General features: G+C 39.4%; 2 protein-coding genes across 8 annotated transcripts in view; both read left to right on the top strand.

Annotated features, from left to right (window-relative positions):
- Positions 1 to 2,439, top strand: part of rab38c (RAB38c, member of RAS oncogene family) — a 3,447-nt gene extending 1,008 nt beyond the window's left edge. The window contains exons 2-4 of one of the 2 annotated variants that reach the window (XM_076979628.1): positions 176 to 456; positions 1,657 to 1,820; positions 2,091 to 2,439. In XM_076979628.1, the coding sequence (XP_076835743.1) occupies positions 176 to 456; positions 1,657 to 1,820; position 2,091 (446 nt within the window). In that variant the 3' untranslated portion in view covers positions 2,092 to 2,439. Of the gene's footprint in view, positions 1 to 175; positions 457 to 1,656 lie in introns of both variants that reach the window. The other variant, XM_076979629.1, reaches the window with a different exon arrangement.
- A 153-nt stretch (positions 2,440 to 2,592) lies between these two features.
- On the top strand, positions 2,593 to 18,019 carry LOC143481583 (phosphatidylinositol-binding clathrin assembly protein). 6 transcript variants are annotated; one of them, XM_076979636.1, is made up of 20 exons: positions 2,594 to 3,059; positions 3,244 to 3,447; positions 5,290 to 5,432; positions 5,697 to 5,772; positions 5,869 to 5,971; positions 6,141 to 6,234; positions 6,510 to 6,621; positions 6,770 to 6,876; positions 7,969 to 8,010; positions 10,158 to 10,243; positions 10,720 to 10,768; positions 10,990 to 11,129; positions 11,268 to 11,365; positions 11,654 to 11,767; positions 11,852 to 11,882; positions 12,451 to 12,583; positions 12,811 to 12,834; positions 13,097 to 13,153; positions 13,311 to 13,427; positions 17,345 to 18,019. In XM_076979636.1, the coding sequence occupies exons 2-20, from the start codon at positions 3,318 to 3,320 to the stop codon at positions 17,357 to 17,359; spliced, it is 1,671 nt and encodes a 556-aa protein (XP_076835751.1). In that variant the 5' UTR covers positions 2,594 to 3,059; positions 3,244 to 3,317; the 3' UTR covers positions 17,360 to 18,019. The 6 variants fall into 6 exon arrangements, with proteins under 6 accessions (XP_076835753.1, XP_076835751.1, XP_076835750.1 ...); XM_076979635.1 differs by having other exon boundaries at positions 3,218 to 3,447; XM_076979640.1 differs by having other exon boundaries at positions 2,594 to 3,447; positions 11,699 to 11,767.
- Positions 18,020 to 18,021: the final 2 nt, after the last annotated feature.

Raw genomic sequence — 18,021 nt, 5'->3', positions numbered from 1 at the left:
TCTGTCTCACTTTCTCTCTGTTGCTTAGTTTGCTCTCTTTCTCCTTGTCTCTCTCTCTCTCTCTCTCTCCCTCTTTTCCAATGCTTATATCAATAAATAGCATTTCTATTAGACTACAAGCAGAAGTAATATAATCAATACTCTTCACAAATCCCCTTTCCCATTTGTTCCCTAGGGCAGGAGCGCTATGGCAACATGACTCGGGTGTACTACCGAGAGGCTGTTGGAGCGCTTATAGTATTTGATGTGACAAGAGCCTCTACGTTTGAAGCAGTGCTAAAGTGGAAAGATGACTTGAACAGTAAGGTTACTCTCAGCAGTGGCAAACCAGTCCCATCTGTTCTGCTTGCCAATAAGTCTGACCAATCAAGGGAGGGTCTGTGTTCCCAGATTCCCAAGCTTGATACGTTTTGCAAGGAAAATGGATTTGTGGGCTGGTTTGAGACCTCAGCCAAGGTGAGTGGATGTTAATCACTGTGTGAATGAGAGAGTTAAAGCTGTAAATTTCTAATTTGTTTGAATTATTTCAGATCAAATGCATTAAAGTTCCTAAAGTCAGTCTCATTGTCACTGCTATCTGCAGTATAATGGGGATAGAAACTGAAATTGAGTAATCAGTGGACCCTCAGTACCCCAAAGGATCACTAGTAATAATGTTTAAATGGAGTCACAGCCAGGGAGAGCTGTTCAAATTTGTACTGCCAACTGATATTACACTTCATGTTGACCTACACTAAGCTGCCAGGAGGTGCTTTATCACATCTTCCTGCAAAATGTCTCATCCCTAATTGGACAAACAGCTCAGGATCTAAGGAATGAACTGAATGACTTTGTGATGTTTCTATATACTGACTCAGAGACAGGGATGATTTCAAGGTTGGTGTTTGCTCTTTGCATGTATGTGTAAAAAAGAGAGCATTTTGCCTCTGCAAACACATGGACAGAGCTAGTGTGAATCCGTAGCACGTAACAGTTCAGGGAGTCATGCATTTCAGCTTACACCTGTTCTCTAATGAAATACACAGCAGTGTGTGAGACAGGAAACATATGACCATGGCATGAAATACTGAGATAAATATTAACAGCCTACTGCATAAGATCTGTTGGCTTCTGCACTTAAAATGGTTTGAATTTCACTCTGATTTGTGCACAACATCAAAAATATAGCAGGTGGTTGAGAGTAAAGTTGACTCTCACCTTTAAAAAAAGTGTTTGCTCTCCTTAGCGGTTACAGGAAGAGCATTTCAGGTGAAAACAAAATGAGACTCTCAGCAGAGCAGATTTCGCATCAATTCAGCAAGCAGATTTCTTTACCTGTATTAAAATGGTAGTCATTCATCTTGCATAAAATTAATTTGTATGTGCTGGTTCATGTTCAGCTATAGTAAAGACACAGAAGTATACATTTCATTAAAGTGTTTGTTATTGCAGTGCCTGTTGTAATGGTTGAACATACCATTCATGGGATGAGTTTGTGTATTAAATATGTTACTATAATAAAGCAGCTTGATGACTACACATGTATGTTTGATTTTCATAGTTTATTCTATCTTTATTCTACTGTCCATAGTGGAATGATTACCACAGACTGCATAAAATAAGGCAAAAGCTCTCAGATGTAAAAATGTTCTTATGTGTAGCTCTGCTCTGTCACAGGAGGACACAAACATTGAAGCAGCAGTCAAGTGCCTGGTGGAGCACATACTGAGTCACGAGGAGAGCACTGCCAGTGACTTGGACCCAGACACGGTGACACTGCCTGGACACAACAACAACACTAAAGATCCTGGCCAAGCCAGATGTTTAACATGCTCCAAATAGTAAGAGAGAGAGAGAGAGAGAGAGAGAGAGAGAGAGAGAAATACCTCTGTTTTACATAGTTGATTCTGATAGCATTCAGTATTTTCTCAGGCTGAATGAATAGTGTACTATCATACTATCATGCTATTCTGTTTTGTGAGCAGCAAAATATTGCACATGTTCAATTCTTTTTTGAGTAAACGAAAGTACAAAAATTTATTTCTCTATAACAAGTGAAGATGCTGGGTTATTTAACAGTTATTTATAATGTGCTGCCAATATTGTTGCAGATGGTGATATGAATAAACAGGGTGGATGGATTAGCATAGAGTAGTTGGTGGACAACTCTGAACTACTGCAAAAGTCACAGCAGCTGATTGTCTTCAGTTTCCTGGACTAATTCAAGTTAGATCAAACACTGTCTACATTCACAGACAGTGGAATTTCACAATGTATACTAACACAATTACGTGGGAATTTTTAGAGCTAGAAATCCCATTGATTTATGATGTTAGAATGTAAATGTTCAACTTGCTCATTTACTTGCACATTTGCTTCATTCTCTTTTGTCTGTGAGATGCTGTATTTATTCTTTTTAGTACAAATTGGAAGGAAACAAATTATTAAAAGGCTGAATCAATAAAGAGGTTTTAAATGATTATCGTTTTTTTTGGAAAAAGTCATAGCACTGAAGTATGTATTGTTTGATTTATTTTACAGTGCTAAAATTCCACCTTAAGGCGCCCACCCCACATATTCAGACACAGACCAATCACCCCCCGCCCCAAGTCACCTGATTTCGATACTGCCATTTTGCGCGGAGCGTCCGGCAGATAACTAGGAAAAACTGAAATTATTCCTCCGTGAAATATGTCATCGACGAGATGTTGAATTTTCCTGGTTAGAAACAGTGCAACAGTGCAGCTGTCATTTAGATAATTATACAATCTTTCGCATATTAAACATCTTAGGAATTTCATGAAGGAGGCTGAAGGAATTTGAACATGATACTAAGTAGCTAGCCTAATCAAATTCTGCGATGCGGCTACCAGTAACTATGATGTAAATTGGGGCGTTTTTTTTGCTGTTGCCACACGAGCTGGACATTATTAAACCACCAACTATATTTGGTTCTGATTCGACCCGTTTCATTTTTTGAATCCGAAATCGTAGTCTTATTCAAGCAGCAATTACATGGTTAACCGGCGACACGGGAGGGTAGCAATCACCATAGTGATGTCCTATTGCACGTATTAAGGGTAGGTGTATTTAAATAACGTGATTTCGATTTCTTACTGCTTTATTTGTAACATTGGACTAATCATATCAACGCGCAATCATTTGCCCTTGATTGTCTCTTTACTGGCACCCAGTTATCTGAATGTCAGTGCATCCTCTCGTTTCGGGTCCGTATCAGGATAGGCTGCCGTTCTGTGCACACAGAGAATCCACTAAGTGTGCTCCCCACCCCTGCAGTGAATACATTTATTGAAAGACGATTTCTTGAAAAGCATAATATGTCGGGACAGTCCATCACGGACCGGATCGCCGCGGCTCAGCACAGCATGACTGGATCGGCCATCAGCAAAGCCGTCTGCAAGGCCACGACGCACGAAGTCAGCGCACCCAAGAAGAAGCACCTTGATTGTAGGTTAAGTAGATAGACCTTCAAAATGTCAACCCATTCATCCAGCGCGATCGCTTTGTAACTACGCTAAGGGGTAGCGATTCGGCCTATATTTGACTCTGATCTGGTGTATTTTCTGTTCGTGTTTGCAGCCTATTCCGTACAGTTCAACATTTTTTTAGATGTTTAATGATGAACGATCATCATTTCGAATATCAATTATACTGAAGGTCAGAGCAGCCCATCTCAAAGCTCGTGCAGACTTAACTACACGTGCAGGGCTCCGGTGCTGTGCGTATACCATGAGCGTCTAATGGCCAGCAGTATGCAGACTACACTGAACGTGAGGCCTCATTGTAAGGATCAGTGCTGCACTGATGTGAGAAATGTCATGACGTAAATGTGGTTGTATTTTTACGCTAATGTATAGGGACCGGTTGGTTTTGTTTGATTTCATGTATGCATCTAATTATAAACATTTAGTCTTAAGGAGGACTCTCGGGTAGGGAGGAGATTTATCGGCTGTTTTTCCATTTCAAAACTAGCTGATCAGAAGAAAAGACAATGCAGTATGAAGGACATGGCAAAAATAAATTCTTATGTTAAGTCATGCACACAACAATCTATTTACAGCTTTATCTCATTGTTTTTGAGTATTTATTTTTGCCAGTGCTTTTCACTATTCTCACAGACACTAATAGGCAGGGCACTGGTCAGTTCAGGGGTGCTTAGGTTCACATTTATAAATATGTTAGGCACGCTTCAATGTATTATTAGATAGATTAGAAACCGAATCATAATTTACCAGAACAATTTACTCATATGTTAAATGTTTACATGTACACATATAATTCATTATAGGCATGTCACTCAAGGGTTATGTTCATACTGAGTAATACTCATAGAGAGCAGCTTCGGACTGACTCGTACCAATTCAAGGGTTAAACTAACCTTGTCCAGCAAGCAGGACACTAGCACATTAATCCATAGAGTTCATTCCTGACTCTGTCCTACTGTTGATGCCCCAAAACTGCCCAGGTGCTACAGCACTGGGTGGTAGATCGACATGTTTTGAGGTCCCTTCACTCACATTGCGGAAATTACATTATGCCCTTGAGTAAGGGCATTTCAGCATGCTCCAGGTTAAGGGACCGTTGTACCCCTCTTCCTCCCTGTCAGTTTACCATGCCCTCATAAAAGTCCCGAATGACTGCACAACAAATAATTTCTTCCTAGCCTTATATGAACATTATAATTTTGCCACAATTTAAAGGACCAGGACATAAAAAGGTATTTCATATATGTGGTCTCCCAGAGAGATTTAAATATAAATAAAATTATATTTACACCCTTTGCTGATTACATGTTAAAAATGCCATCTGTGGAGGTTTCTTGGCACCAAACTTAACAAGTCAAATTAAGGATTCCTTAAATTCACAAATAGCCTTAAATTCACAAGAGTGTAGTCAATTAAAGCACCAGGTAATCAATGCAGCTGTCAGGTTCAGAACAGAGATATGCCTGAGGGATATAAGGCATTGGATTTCAGTCCAGTCCTTGGTGACCCCCTCAGCCATACCAGGATTTTATGCTGTTGCAGCTCCCAGTACACCTTGGCCAGGTAGGAAAGAGTCCTTGATTACCTTGTTTAATGTTCATGAGGTGCTGGAGCAGATCAAAATCTGTAATGGCTACCGAAGGACTGGATTGAGAATCCCTGATATAAGGAAAGAAGCTCGCCAATATTAAACACCTATTAAAATATACAGTGGGGAAATATGTCTTCTTGTATACGCGTCTCTACATATAATTGTGTCTTTGTTAAGTTCTTTTATTTGTATCTGTGTCTGTACAATGTCTAGATTTGATGCATTGCACCAATGAGCTGAGTGTGAGTATACCACATTTGGCTGACACGCTGATTGAGAGGACGGCCAATCAAAGCTGGGTTGTGGTTTTCAAGACCCTTATCACCACACACCATCTCATGATGTACGGCAATGAGGTAAGCTGTCAGCCGGTGTTTTTATATTTGTTTTTTTTGTTTTTTTTACTTTTCTTTTGGCTTTCTTTATTCATGCTAATAAGTTTTTGAAGTCAGTTGAAGGTTTTAAGGTGTAAACATGTTTAAAAATTTGTTTAAAGCAAAGTGAAGATTCCGAAATACTGACTAAAATGTATTAAAAATTTAAAATTTCCATTCTGTATTGATATTTTATATTGATAGACATTTTGAAGTCAAATGTTGTATTTTTTTCCTTCTAAACAGAGGTTTATCCAGTACCTTGCATCCAGAAGCACACTCTTTAACTTGAATAATTTCATAGATAAAGGTGCATTACAAGGTGGGTAAGTCTTAAATCACGAGATCATACTGTAGACGTCTCGCCTGACATTCCATTTGGACAGTTCAGTTACCGTCAAAATGTATTCTCTACTAGGTTATAACATGTCCACCTACATCAGACGATACAGCAGATACCTTAATGAGCGTGCAATGTCATACCGTCTGGTAGCAGTTGACTTTACCAAGATGAAGAGAGGGTGAGTAGGTTCATTTCTGGTTCATTTTAATGGGATCGTATCCAAAGGCCCAGTGAATCAGATGTATGATGAGAACAGACCTGATATGCATGAATATGCAAATACAAACATGCCTGAATAAAATGTAATTTTTTTGTACAACCTCATGTAAGCTCTCACTTTTCTGCAGGATTGATGGAGTGATGCGTACCATGAGCACAGAAAAGCTGATGAAGACCCTCCCAATCATTCAGAATCAGCTGGATGCTCTTCTTGACTTTGAGGTAGATGTCATGCTAGTTGTTTGAGATCTGCAGTACTAGAATAAGAAAAAAGAAACCCATTCATACTAAAACCGGCGCCTAAACTGTTGCAGTAAAAGCAAAAACGCAAGCATAAGCTTGCAGAATTTATTAATTCTTAAACTGAAAAATTGAATTATATTATTATCAAAAATTTATTACCATTAGCTCTAAGACTGCAAATAACTTCCCATCAGACTGAAGTACCTTACAAGAAACACGTTTAAAACGTACTTAAGAGTATTACTTCCCTCTAGGCCAGCTCTAATGAACTGACCAATGGTGTGATCAATGGTGCCTTCATGCTGCTCTTCAAGGATTCTATTCGCATCTTTGCTGCTTACAATGAGGGTGTCATTAACCTTCTAGGTAATACAGTACATTCCCATCACTGCCACAGTGGTTTGTATTATTTTCATTATATGTCATTATAAGTGTTACGGTGGTTATATACTGAAGACGACTTTGGAATCTGTGAAATATTCTGTTATACTAAACCCTGTTTTTCACTTCAAAGAGAAATATTTTGATATGAAGAAGCATCAGTGTAAAGATGCCCTGGAAATATACAAGAGGTTTCTTACCAGGATGACCAAGCTCTCAGAGTTTCTCAAAGTGGCAGAGGTAAAACGCTTCTAAATACTCTCTGTGCATGGGTTGACTGGGCTGTACCATGGAGGCCCTTTTTTTTGATGACTGCCACCCTTGCCTTCCGGTTCAACTTTTATCAAAGGTTCCCCTTCATGCTGCCTGTTCTGGTGCCTGCACTGCATGTGATAGCAAGATGTCTCTCAGTCTATCTGTCCCTCTCAGCAACACTAAAACAATGCTTTGTTATTCAGATGAAGACCAACTGTTCAGTCTTACCACTTAACTTTGCCAACAGTGTGTTGACTTTTAAGTTATGCGATCCAAATGTGGGCCACAGTTGTTGATGATTCAAATCACTGACTGTGATTGGCTAATGGTGAGGCAGCGAGGACTTTAGTGACGTTTCATATCGAAACGCTGCAAGGTTAAGCCTGTATTAAATAGTCAGTGTATACTTTACACTCTTAGCTGCGTTTTGAAAAAGAGATTAAAAGAAATCACGCGTTTTGACAACTGTGCCACATTTCGATGGCTGGACTTTAGCCCTTTTTCTTTTCTTTATAAAGCATATTTTTTTGCTGTGTATGAAGGTATATTGTGGAAAAATGCTAAGCACATCCTTCTTGATTTCTAGATTTTGTTTTCTTTTTCTCTTTTGGCTGAGTAATATGTCTCTTCAGGAACTGGGTGCAGTGCTATCCAAAAACAGACTAAAGTTGACTTTAAGAGCGCATTTCTTTATTTGTATAACAATGTGTGTATGCCATTTTTTCTTGTCTTTTTTTCAAAGTCAACATTAGTTGTGTGTTTCTTTTGGATGTTTCTCACCTAGTCATATGAGTCTTTCATCTTCGTTCACATGACCTAACGTGACATTTCAGTGTTTTATCACTCATTATACCAGCCTCCAAAATCTTGATGTCTATCTCTATGTACATCCAGTTGTCCATCTTTTCTTTAACACTCACACACACTGCATGGAGTAATGGCTCTTTTTCTTTATTTTTCTTCCTACTTCCTCCACATGCCTCTGTTCTGTTTTGTTTTGTTTTTTTTATTTTTTACCTTTTTTGTTTCACATTTTGTTTTCCGTTCTCCTCCCTCCTTTCCTTTTTTGTGTCACAGCAAGTTGGAATTGATCAGGTTGACATCCCAGATCTCTCACAGGTTAGTGGCACATTTCATCTCAATTTCTCCCATGTGGTTTCACCCTAAACTTTCATCACCACCTCACCCCATAGACTCCCATACCCAGACTCCATTCCTTTATGATTTATCCCTCATCTGTCAGACTTTTAGGATAGGGGCTTCCAGAAACTTACTCCATACCCGCGCTCTCCCTGGGAATCTGATGTGCTGTTTTGCATTTTCTGTTTTCATCAGAGGTAAATGGGTACTAAAGCTGGTCTCTTTGAACCTCAGAGAAGCTCTTATTTAAAGCCTATGCCTTGATTGTTGCCATGTTTACTAGCTCAGCATTTTTTTTTAGGAATGAAAGCCATTTAAGGCTATTGAGGTACCGTCTCATTGAGATTTAGTGCTTGCTCTTCAAGCCGCCATTTCTTACTGGTTAACCCATGAGAAATTTGAACGCTTCTAATTCCAATACCGATTGATATATAGCTAAATGGTGTTTGTGCCCGTGATCCTTTGACATGCTGTTTGTGACTTGTATCCCGTCATGGGTGCGGCAGTGACCAATTGCAGACAGCTCTTGTATTGTAGGCACTCACCATTGCCATATATCTCTGCACTGGTAGGGGAGTCTGCTTGAGTAGCTCCAGGAAGAGCGGTGAATGTGCACAATTAGAAGAATGCCTTAAAACTGGAGCAGGGGACAAAACTCTGCCTGGCACCATCTGAGCATTTACAGTCAGCAATGACGCCAAATATAGGCCTACACTTTGTGCTGGACTTTGCTTCTCATGCTAATTGCTTCTTATGCTAACTGACAGAGGGTTGCTGGGCATACATCTCCCCCTTCAGTTTGCCACCATTTGGCATTTTTGACATTTATCATTTACATCAGACAGGGACTCCTGAAGGTCTTGGGCTGGCATACTACACAGTGGTACCTAACCATGTCAAAACCATTTAAAATGGAAGGAGTACCTTGTTTATTTAAGCTGCAGCAGTATTCAGAAGGCCTGTGCAAGATCCACATGAATGCTCATTAGATAGACATCATGGCCTTTTGTACACTCCTACAGCCACGTTACCCTTTCCTTAACTTATTGCTGTTTTTTATTCTCTTTTTCGAATAGCCTGTTTGTTGCATATATTTCAGATTTCTCAGTGAGCTTTTCTTTGTATTGTCTCTTCCTTAGAGCTGTTTGTCTGAGAAATCTGTTATTTTGTTACTCATGGAAATCCTTCCTCAAATTGGCATGCATAGTGGTACATTCCAGATTGAAAGGCAAATGTTGTGTAAGAACAAAATCTTTCTCTGAAGAGTGAATGTGTTTTTGGTCAGCCGGTAGAGGTTACTGGTTACAGACTGTAGGAGAAAATGTACCTCACTCGCCAAATGACCCATGTTCTCATTCAGCATTCGCCTTTCTCACAATAACCTGCTTTGGCTTCCAAATGTTTTCTGTATTAAATTTTTGAAGATGTTTAAACTAAACTAAAAAAAAAAAACAACAAAACTGCTGTATTTTATTTGCTGCAATGCAATCATTAATCGAAATCCAGGTGGAATCCAAAGGTTAGCAGGTTCTGCTGTGGCTTCTTATATCTGTGCATTTTGAAGTCCTCTGCATGGTCAGAAAGGGTCCCTCTTGTAGGTCAGTCTAGTACTTGTGTGTCATAGTCTGAACCACCCTTTGAGAGGTCCTTGAGCTGTTTTCACCACAAGCCGTGTATGAAGTATCAGACAACTTGCATGGGAAATAACACATTTTGCATGTACGAACGTCTCCTACCTGAATCGTTTTTGCTTTGTCTCCCTTTGATTTCAGAGGCTCATAAACACTATTAGGTTCTGTCAGTAATGCAGACCTTTCTTTTGTGATTCTGTATATGTATGTCTGTGTTTGTCTTTGTGGGTGGGTGTGTGTGTGTGTCTTTGTATGAGAATGAGAGAATAAGAGAGAGACATTGTATTAGTTTGTATGTATTATATGTGGTGTGTGTGGTGACTGTAGGAATACAGGTTCATGTCTATGGTCGGGTGTGTATCGGTGTCTGTGTGTCTGTCTATGTGTGTGTCTGTCTGTGTGTAAGAGAGAGAATAATTTTATACTGTACTCCATCCACGTACATCCCGGTGTGCCTGAAATCTCTCTTTTGTCCTCAATCGACATCACTGCCAGGCCCCAAGCAGTCTCTTACAAGCTCTGGAACAACACCTGGCCTCTCTGGAGGGAAAGAAAAGCAAAGAGCTTTCTACTGTCAACAGGTACTTTACCCTGTAGCCGTATGCTGTTGACTAGGGTAAAAGGGTAAAATAGAATCCCTCAGAGAAACTTGTCCTCATTTTACCTGTATGTGCATATGCCAAATTCACACTGTATGTAAATGGATCCTACAATTCTCAGTAGTTCAGTGTGAAATCTGCTCTCATGATGCACCTTGTAAAATTTTGGGCGAACACAGATTTCCCATTGTAGCTTCTGTTTGAATAACACAAATACAAGAGAATACTGAATATTCTACAGAAATACAAGGGAATACTGAGATTTTCATTGTAACGTTTGCAATAATAAGCCACAATTATAGCCCCCTTGACTGAAAAATGCCTGTCTAGCCTCATAGGTGTTTCTTGCGGGGAGCTAAGGCTAATCAAAAGTCTATTCTTTTGTCTCCTGTTGTTTAGATTAGTATCTGCATCTTTGCTTGTAGTCTTATTGTTTTTTTAATCCTTCCCATCAACAGGGATGAGAAGCAGCAGGAGGCAGAGGGCAACAGATTACAGCCAACAAAGGTAGATATTGTTCACGTTTGTCTCTCTCTTGTCTAGCTTGCCTAGCTCTTGTCTAGCTCACTTATCTAGCAAAGAGCTGGCAGCATTAAGCTTCTCTTAAATGTCTTTGATTCCTTCTTCAAAGTTCAAAATATGTTAAAATTATTGCATGAATAAAAAATTGAGTCAGTCCGAAGTATTTCTTGATGAAATGATGATTCCTCTTGAACCTTTGCCCCCAGGGAGTACAGCTCAAAGATATCGGGATGCAGACCCCAACGGTCTCCCCTAGCGGACAGTCTGTGGGCAGCGCCAACAGCTGCACAAGCAGCGGCACCACCGAGCTGCTCTCCAGCCCACCAGAACTGCCCATCACCAACGGGTACAGCAGTCACGCCGGTGCCCACCACTCTGTGGCTGCTCATGTCTCGCCACCTGAAAAAAATAAAATCTAGTTTAACAATGATCCAAGTTCCAGGAAATGTAATATTTCCCTGTCCCTGTCCTTTGCCATCAACAGTGTGCACAATTTTACCAGTGATCATTTCGACCTCCAACACAACCTCAGCACTCCTGTTCAGACCAACACCCTGCCAGCCAATAACAATGGCTGGGGAGGTGAGATCTCCAACCAGTGCCACAAACACACAGAAAGTTCATTTTCACTTATGAGCGGGCAGGGTTTTTTTTTATATATATAAATGATAACTCTGTCATTCGACCTTTTTCCCCTTCTCATGCAAATTGCTCTGCATGGCTGACACTTCTGGGTGAGTCAAAAGTGCATATCTCAGTCTAATAGCTTGAAGGTTCACAGAAGGACATGTGTGACCACTCTCTTTCTTGTCCCTCTGTCTATTCTCTCTGTTTTAATCTGTTTCCTGCTTTAGGTTATTTGTCTGCTAGGGCCTCTGCTGAAGCCCAGTATCTCTTCACAGGTCCATGGACAAGGCACACTCCACAATGGAGGAAAGTTACTGACTAATGACCTGGACTCCTCTTTGGCCAATCTAGTGGGCAGTAGGTCTTTTAATCATTATCCCTTTATTTATTAAGTCTATTTTTTTACATTTTCTGTCTGAGAACATGTTTTGTTTATCATAGATTTGCACTTTGGAGGGCCCCCACCCAAAAAGTAAGAATTTTTTTTGACGTTGTATGTAGTAATTTGAATAGGCTGGCACAAGACTAAATTAGCTGCTAACTAGGAGGCCAAACTATACTGCATTTTTAGGAAGGTGTCAATTGAAGTGCAGTTGTTTTGTGTTTGAAAACTCTTTTATCTAATGTTAGAGAGTGCTGGCAAATGCACTACATCCACCTGTGATAACCTAAATAATGGCAAGCTCTCCGCTCTCTGTAATGGATTTTACTTTGGGGTATTATAAATAACCATGTGAAAAAAAAGTGACTGAGAGGGATGGAGAGAACATTGGTTTATTATCTTGTCATTGCAGTCCTTGGAACTCTTTGTAGATCCTAAAGATTATTGTACCTCTGAAGGTGTATTATCTACCTCAGAAGCTCAAGTGTACGACTTTTTTAAAGACTAATACATGTAAATCAATCACACTGCCATGAATATGAAGACACAAAACCAAGGTTTGACCCATCAAGTCTTTATGTTGTACTGTGTACACAGGACTGAGTGGCTTAGAAGCAATTTTTGAATTAGCGAACTTGTTCTGTGCTGCTTTTGTTAGGCCAGAGATGCAGTGGACCCACCTGGAGAAGAAAAACACAGGAGGCTCTCACTGGCAGTCTAAGGCCATGAGTGGGTCAGCCCCATGGGGTCACACTCACCTGGCCCCTGCTCCCATTCCTATACCACAGATGGTAAAAAAAAACATTTGCTCCCTAATTCTGAATTTATGGTGCACTCTTGTCATTGTGTGTATCCTTAATTCAGCAGTTTTTAGACCATATAGTGTCACACAAAGGTCCTGGAGCTACACACTTTAAATAAAAGCTTTTAATTTGTATTTGTATCACAAATAAGAAACTGTCCAATGCTGGCTAACTCTCTAACCCTCTTCCTTTCTTTTTCTATGTATTTGCTGCAGAATGGAATGATTTATACTGGCTATGTAAGGCCCCCTTTGATTTTGTTTTTTGGTTTATTGTTTTTTCTGATGGAAAAAAAAGGAAACGTGTGTGTGTGTGTGTGTGTGTGTGTGTGTGTGTGTGTGTGTGTGTGTGTGTGTGTGTGTGTGTGTGTGTGTGTGTGTGTGTGTGTGTGTGTGTGTGTGTGTGTGTGTGTGTGTGTGTGTGTGTGTGTGTGTGTGTGTGTGTGTGTGTGTGTGTGTGTGTGTGTGTGTGTAAAATACCTCTTTACATTCTACCTTCTAGGCACCAGCTCCGGTAGCATTTCCAATGACAACCCCCCAAGTGCCTGTATATGGGATGGTAGGATTTTACTTAGATTTTCTAAGTAATCTGTGCGCTGTAATTTCTTAACATAAACCTTTAAAGTCCCCAAATGACAGGTAACCCTTTTCAACGGATTTTTTAATTCATAAATTAATTCATTTTCATGAATTCTCTTGGGTTTGATTTGTCACAGATTCCTCCTCCCATGGGCCAGATGGGTTCAGTCCCCTTAATGGCACCCCAGCCTGTGATGTACAACCAGCCTGTGCTTCGCACCACTAATCCCTTCACCCCTGTCCCTGGAACTCAGGTATTGCACTTAAATGCCCCAAAGCAACTTACTTACTACTTACCATCTTAGACACCATGTATTCTACTTTATTCCATAATTTTGTCAGGTCTATGCTATAATATAGCCATGTTTTTTCTTTGTGCGGACCACTAACGTAACTTCACAGGTTAGTTCGCTGCGTTAGCGTTGGACTCCAAGCGGAGCTGTAGATTGTACTTTGATGACGTGTAAATCAGCGTAATGCTGGTAAATGCCGATTCAACTATGGTTGCTTCAGTTGGACAAATACAAGCTATGGCTTGAGAAAGACAAGGACACGGGGCATGCAAAATGTGCACTGTGTGGTTAACCAACTGGTTAACGTTGGGGTTAGAGACTGAAAAGTCCGACGCAAAGCAGTTTTCGTCGTTAAGCGCGAACCTACACTGTAAAAAAAAAGTGTAAAAAAACGGTAATTTTCTGGAAATGGGGGCGCCAGAAAATTACTGTAAAAAAACAGATAAGTACTGTACATTTAAAAACATACATAAACTGTAAAAAAACGGCAATTTTCTGGCGCCCCCGTTTCCAGAAAATTACCGTTTTTTTACAGTTTATGTAAAAAAACAGATAAGTACTGTAAATTTTAAAACATACATAAACTGTAAAAAAACGGTGATTATAACACTTAACATGCAACACTGTCATTTTAAAGGAAATATTCCTAAAATTGAATGTGGTCTTTACTCTAGTTCACATTCAATTATAACAATATTGCAGTGTGTAGGAAGGAGAGGTAGCAAACAGATCCACCGCAGCACAAGGCTTTTTAAATTCAAACTGCCTCAACAACATAATCACGCCAGACCCCACGATCACGCAGAAGAGACTTAATTTAGACACAAAACATGAGAGAACGGCAATAACACGACAACACTACACAAACATGGCATAGAATAATTCACACAGTACAACTACATAAATTGATGAAGGGGGACTTAAACCAAGTAATGCACATAATCAAGTACACAATTAATCAACACATGCATAGACATCACATTAACAGATAACGATACCGGAGTCGCAGAGACTCATGGGAAGTAGCGCCGTCCCCCATTGGACCGACGCTTCAATATAAAAATATATATAACATTAATAGTTAAAATGAGCCATAAACTCCGAACCGTCAGAACACACATTTCAACGCTACGGTTATAGTTAAACTATGATCGGACAGGAATGCCAGACACATGTTCTAGCGCTATATGAACCGATAAGAATATATTACGCCAGTGGTTCCCAAAGTGGGGGGCGCGCCCCCTAGGTGGGGCGCGGAGCTATTGCAGGGGGGGCGCGGAGCTTGAAAGTAAAACGTGCACATGTGTCAATATTAGGGATGCACCGATTCCGATATTAATATCTGAAAAAATTCTAGATCGGGTATCAGTGACAATGTGACCGATCCATTAAAACAGATCTATTCAGTCTAATTCTATGCTTGTAACGCTTTTCGGAGTTACACTCCGACACGGACAGAAAACTTGGACAGTTAACAGGCGAGTGAAACACGAAGCACACAGAGAAGAGGTGAATCACTCACTCGTACTCGCGCTGGTGCTATTCCACTTAGTCCGTTTATGTGCTGGTTAACCAAAATAAACCTGGGCTCCATCATTACTTGACTGTTCATACATGAACTGGTGAGTTGTCCAAAGCTCATTGAATGCGTTACTTACAGAAATAAAATAAAGATAAAATAAAGAGCAGTGGTTTTCTACGGCAGAAAGCTAAATAACAACAATATTCCATACGCGCGCTCAACTCGCTCCCTTAAAGAGACAGTACACATATTTCTGGCCGTTACATGCTTTGTGCTCTGCGTGATGTCAACGCTAGCAAACTAGCCGCATAGGTATTGCTGTTTCTCTTATTTCATCTCCTTATTTATTTTAAATGATATTTAGAATTCTTGAACCATTTCAAAGGTTTCTTGCAGTTTATTTTTTTCATGTTTGACCAAAGTTGTGAACCTATTGTTTTTGTAAGTTTCAGGTTCTTTGGTATTATTTATTTTACATTCAATGTTATATTCATAATTGCCCTGACTGAACAAATGCAAGTTGTGCTGTTTTTACATGTTTTTATGTGTGTTTAAGTGTGCTATACTGGTGCAGAGTTTTCAATAAACTTGTAATTCAGTATGTCTGTGTTTTAAAAAAAAATGTTTTAAGTCGATTCAGCACTGTTTTATCAGATCGGTATCGGATCAGTATCGGCCGATACCAAGCCTCAGATAGATATGAATGGGTATCGGAAGTGAAAAACGTGAATCGGTGCATCCCTAGTCATTAGGGAGGGGGAGGGGGGGGGCGCAAAAATATTCTCATCTACTAAAGGGGGGCACGGCAGAAAAAGTTTGGGAACCACTGTATTACGCGTTAACTAAATAAGTTACATGCACTGAAAGCTGACGTTGCAAATACTCATTTGAAGAAACACTGATTTCAAAACTCATGCATTTGGGCTGCAGCGGGGTGATAACGAAAGGTTCTTCAAACAATATGCACAACCAGAACAACTCTTCATGCACACTGTGCAGTGGTCCGATTCAAACAGGCCCCACCCCTACCAATCATAAACTTAACATATTCAGTTATCTTTACTTAACATGATCATTGCAATGCCTATTTCAGCTCAATAATGATAACAACTAGTTTTATTTAGTAATGGCAATATTTTTTATGAAACATGAAATAATAATTAATGATTACTAAAATAATTTATTAAAACCTAATCCGGGTTTACAGTGTAGATACAGTGATACAGATACAGTGCATATTTAATAGTGGATTGAAAATGAGATGGATCTGGAACGCCTTAACTCTTTATGTATGTTATAAATATAAAAATAAATCACAGTCAAGAACATTTTACTTTTTACTCACTTTTATAACATGAAAATCACATATTTAACATGTCAAAACTTAAATTAAAACATGCATCAATGTTGTCTTGTAATATTTCCTTGAAATTAATTCCAGAAGATTCTATTACTTTGTCTCATTAAGATTAATCAATATTACTTTCCTTTTACAGTTTGTTTAGTTAAAATTATTATCTAAGAATTGTTAAAAAACAGATTTATAATGTATTTAATTTATACAGATTTTTCTTGTTAAATCACATGACATTTTTAAATAAACAGTTTGTTCTGGTAATTGTAATACACTTTCCCTGTCATTTTAAAATACAGGAAAAAACTGTAAAATTTATTGGGAAAAACCTGTAAAAAAACTGTTTTTTTTTACAGTGTAGATTTAGACACGCCTTGATCGTAAACACAGAATAGAAAAAAACTAACAATGTTCTCGTGCGTACAGCGTGAGAAAGAGCGACCGCGTTGCCGAGATGGGCTGCGGTGGAGGCTGCGCTGCTTCAGCTTATCGTACACAACACTACACTCCACAACACTCCACAGTGCTGCCACTGCACCTCCACGCACCGCGCGAAATTAAGAAAAGTCGGTCGTAACTCCGTCCGTCGTTAACCAGACCCGTCGGTAAAAGGGAACTCACCGGCTTTTAGCCCGGATACGGCTTATAGCTACAACATTTTTCATTAAAAAAAACTTAGATGCGGCTTATATTGATATTGAAAATACGGTAAATGTTTATTTTTTCAATTAAACCATGTGTCTTTTCATTAATTGATGATATACTGTGGAATTTTAGCCTGGATTTTTTCTTATTTTTCGTGTCTACACATATGTTTAGAGAATGTACAGTCATTGAAATTTGTCTGAAAGTCATGGAAAAGTCATGGAAATTAGTTGTCAAAAAAGTGTATGAACCCTGTATATACTGTTTAATGAAAGGTTGAAGTTGTGATTTTTTTTTTCTTTATTGCTGCTGTAGAAACATTGTTCATTGAGCAAACATGGTTTCCCTTATTTGCAGATGCACTTCATGTAGCACTGAGGAGATCAGATGATCGTAGCGCCAGAGGAAAAACATCAACCAACCCAAAACCAAATATGACAAAGCAGACATGAGAAATGGTTTAGAGACTGACATGCTCACGTGCCATCTTACCCTAATGCTGTGTGTTTGTAGCATACCCTGCCCCACAACATAACATAGTTCTGTCATTTTACATGTTATCTTTAGTTTTTAAATGTCAAATCTAGTGTTTCTAGACAGCCCTCTTAGATGATGTCACTGACTGATGCAAATGGAATGATGGTGTATAGTGAATTGCGGTGGAATGATACGATGTCATGATGTCAGGCCCCTTGCCCAGCCCCACTCCCTTTGGAAAAGTGATTGTTGTAATCGTGCACACTTGAATCAATGTTTATAATGTCTGAACCAAGCCACGGTTTTGTATGCACATTGCCTGAATAGTGTTTCGAACCAACCTCTGTCAGTGTTCATCATGCCACAGTTGCTGGCCTCCCAAATTCTTGAGTCTTGAAGAAATGTGTACAGGTCACTTTTTGTACATTTGTCTTGTCTAAACATTTTGGACTTCACCTTACAAGTTAAAGCTGTTTCTGCATACAGTAACTTGTAATGTTTCATTCAGGTATGGTAAAGGTATGGCTGTATGGATTAAAAACAAATACAGCAGTATG

Source organism: Brachyhypopomus gauderio, chromosome 18 (assembly GCF_052324685.1).
Source record: "Brachyhypopomus gauderio isolate BG-103 chromosome 18, BGAUD_0.2, whole genome shotgun sequence".
NCBI lineage: Eukaryota > Metazoa > Chordata > Actinopteri > Gymnotiformes > Hypopomidae > Brachyhypopomus > Brachyhypopomus gauderio.
This window is presented reverse-complemented; position numbering and strand designations above follow the sequence as displayed.

Bases quoted from the DNA above. Each gene is read 5' to 3' on its own strand.
- LOC143481583 (XM_076979636.1), top strand. From the start codon at position 3,318: ATGTCGGGACAGTCCATCACGGACCGGATCGCCGCGGCTCAGCACAGC. The intron at 6,877-7,968 runs GTAAAACGCTTC...TTTGTGTCACAG, and splicing joins AGTTTCTCAAAGTGGCAGAG to CAAGTTGGAATTGATCAGGT. The intron at 8,011-10,157 runs GTTAGTGGCACA...CATCACTGCCAG, and splicing joins ACATCCCAGATCTCTCACAG to GCCCCAAGCAGTCTCTTACA.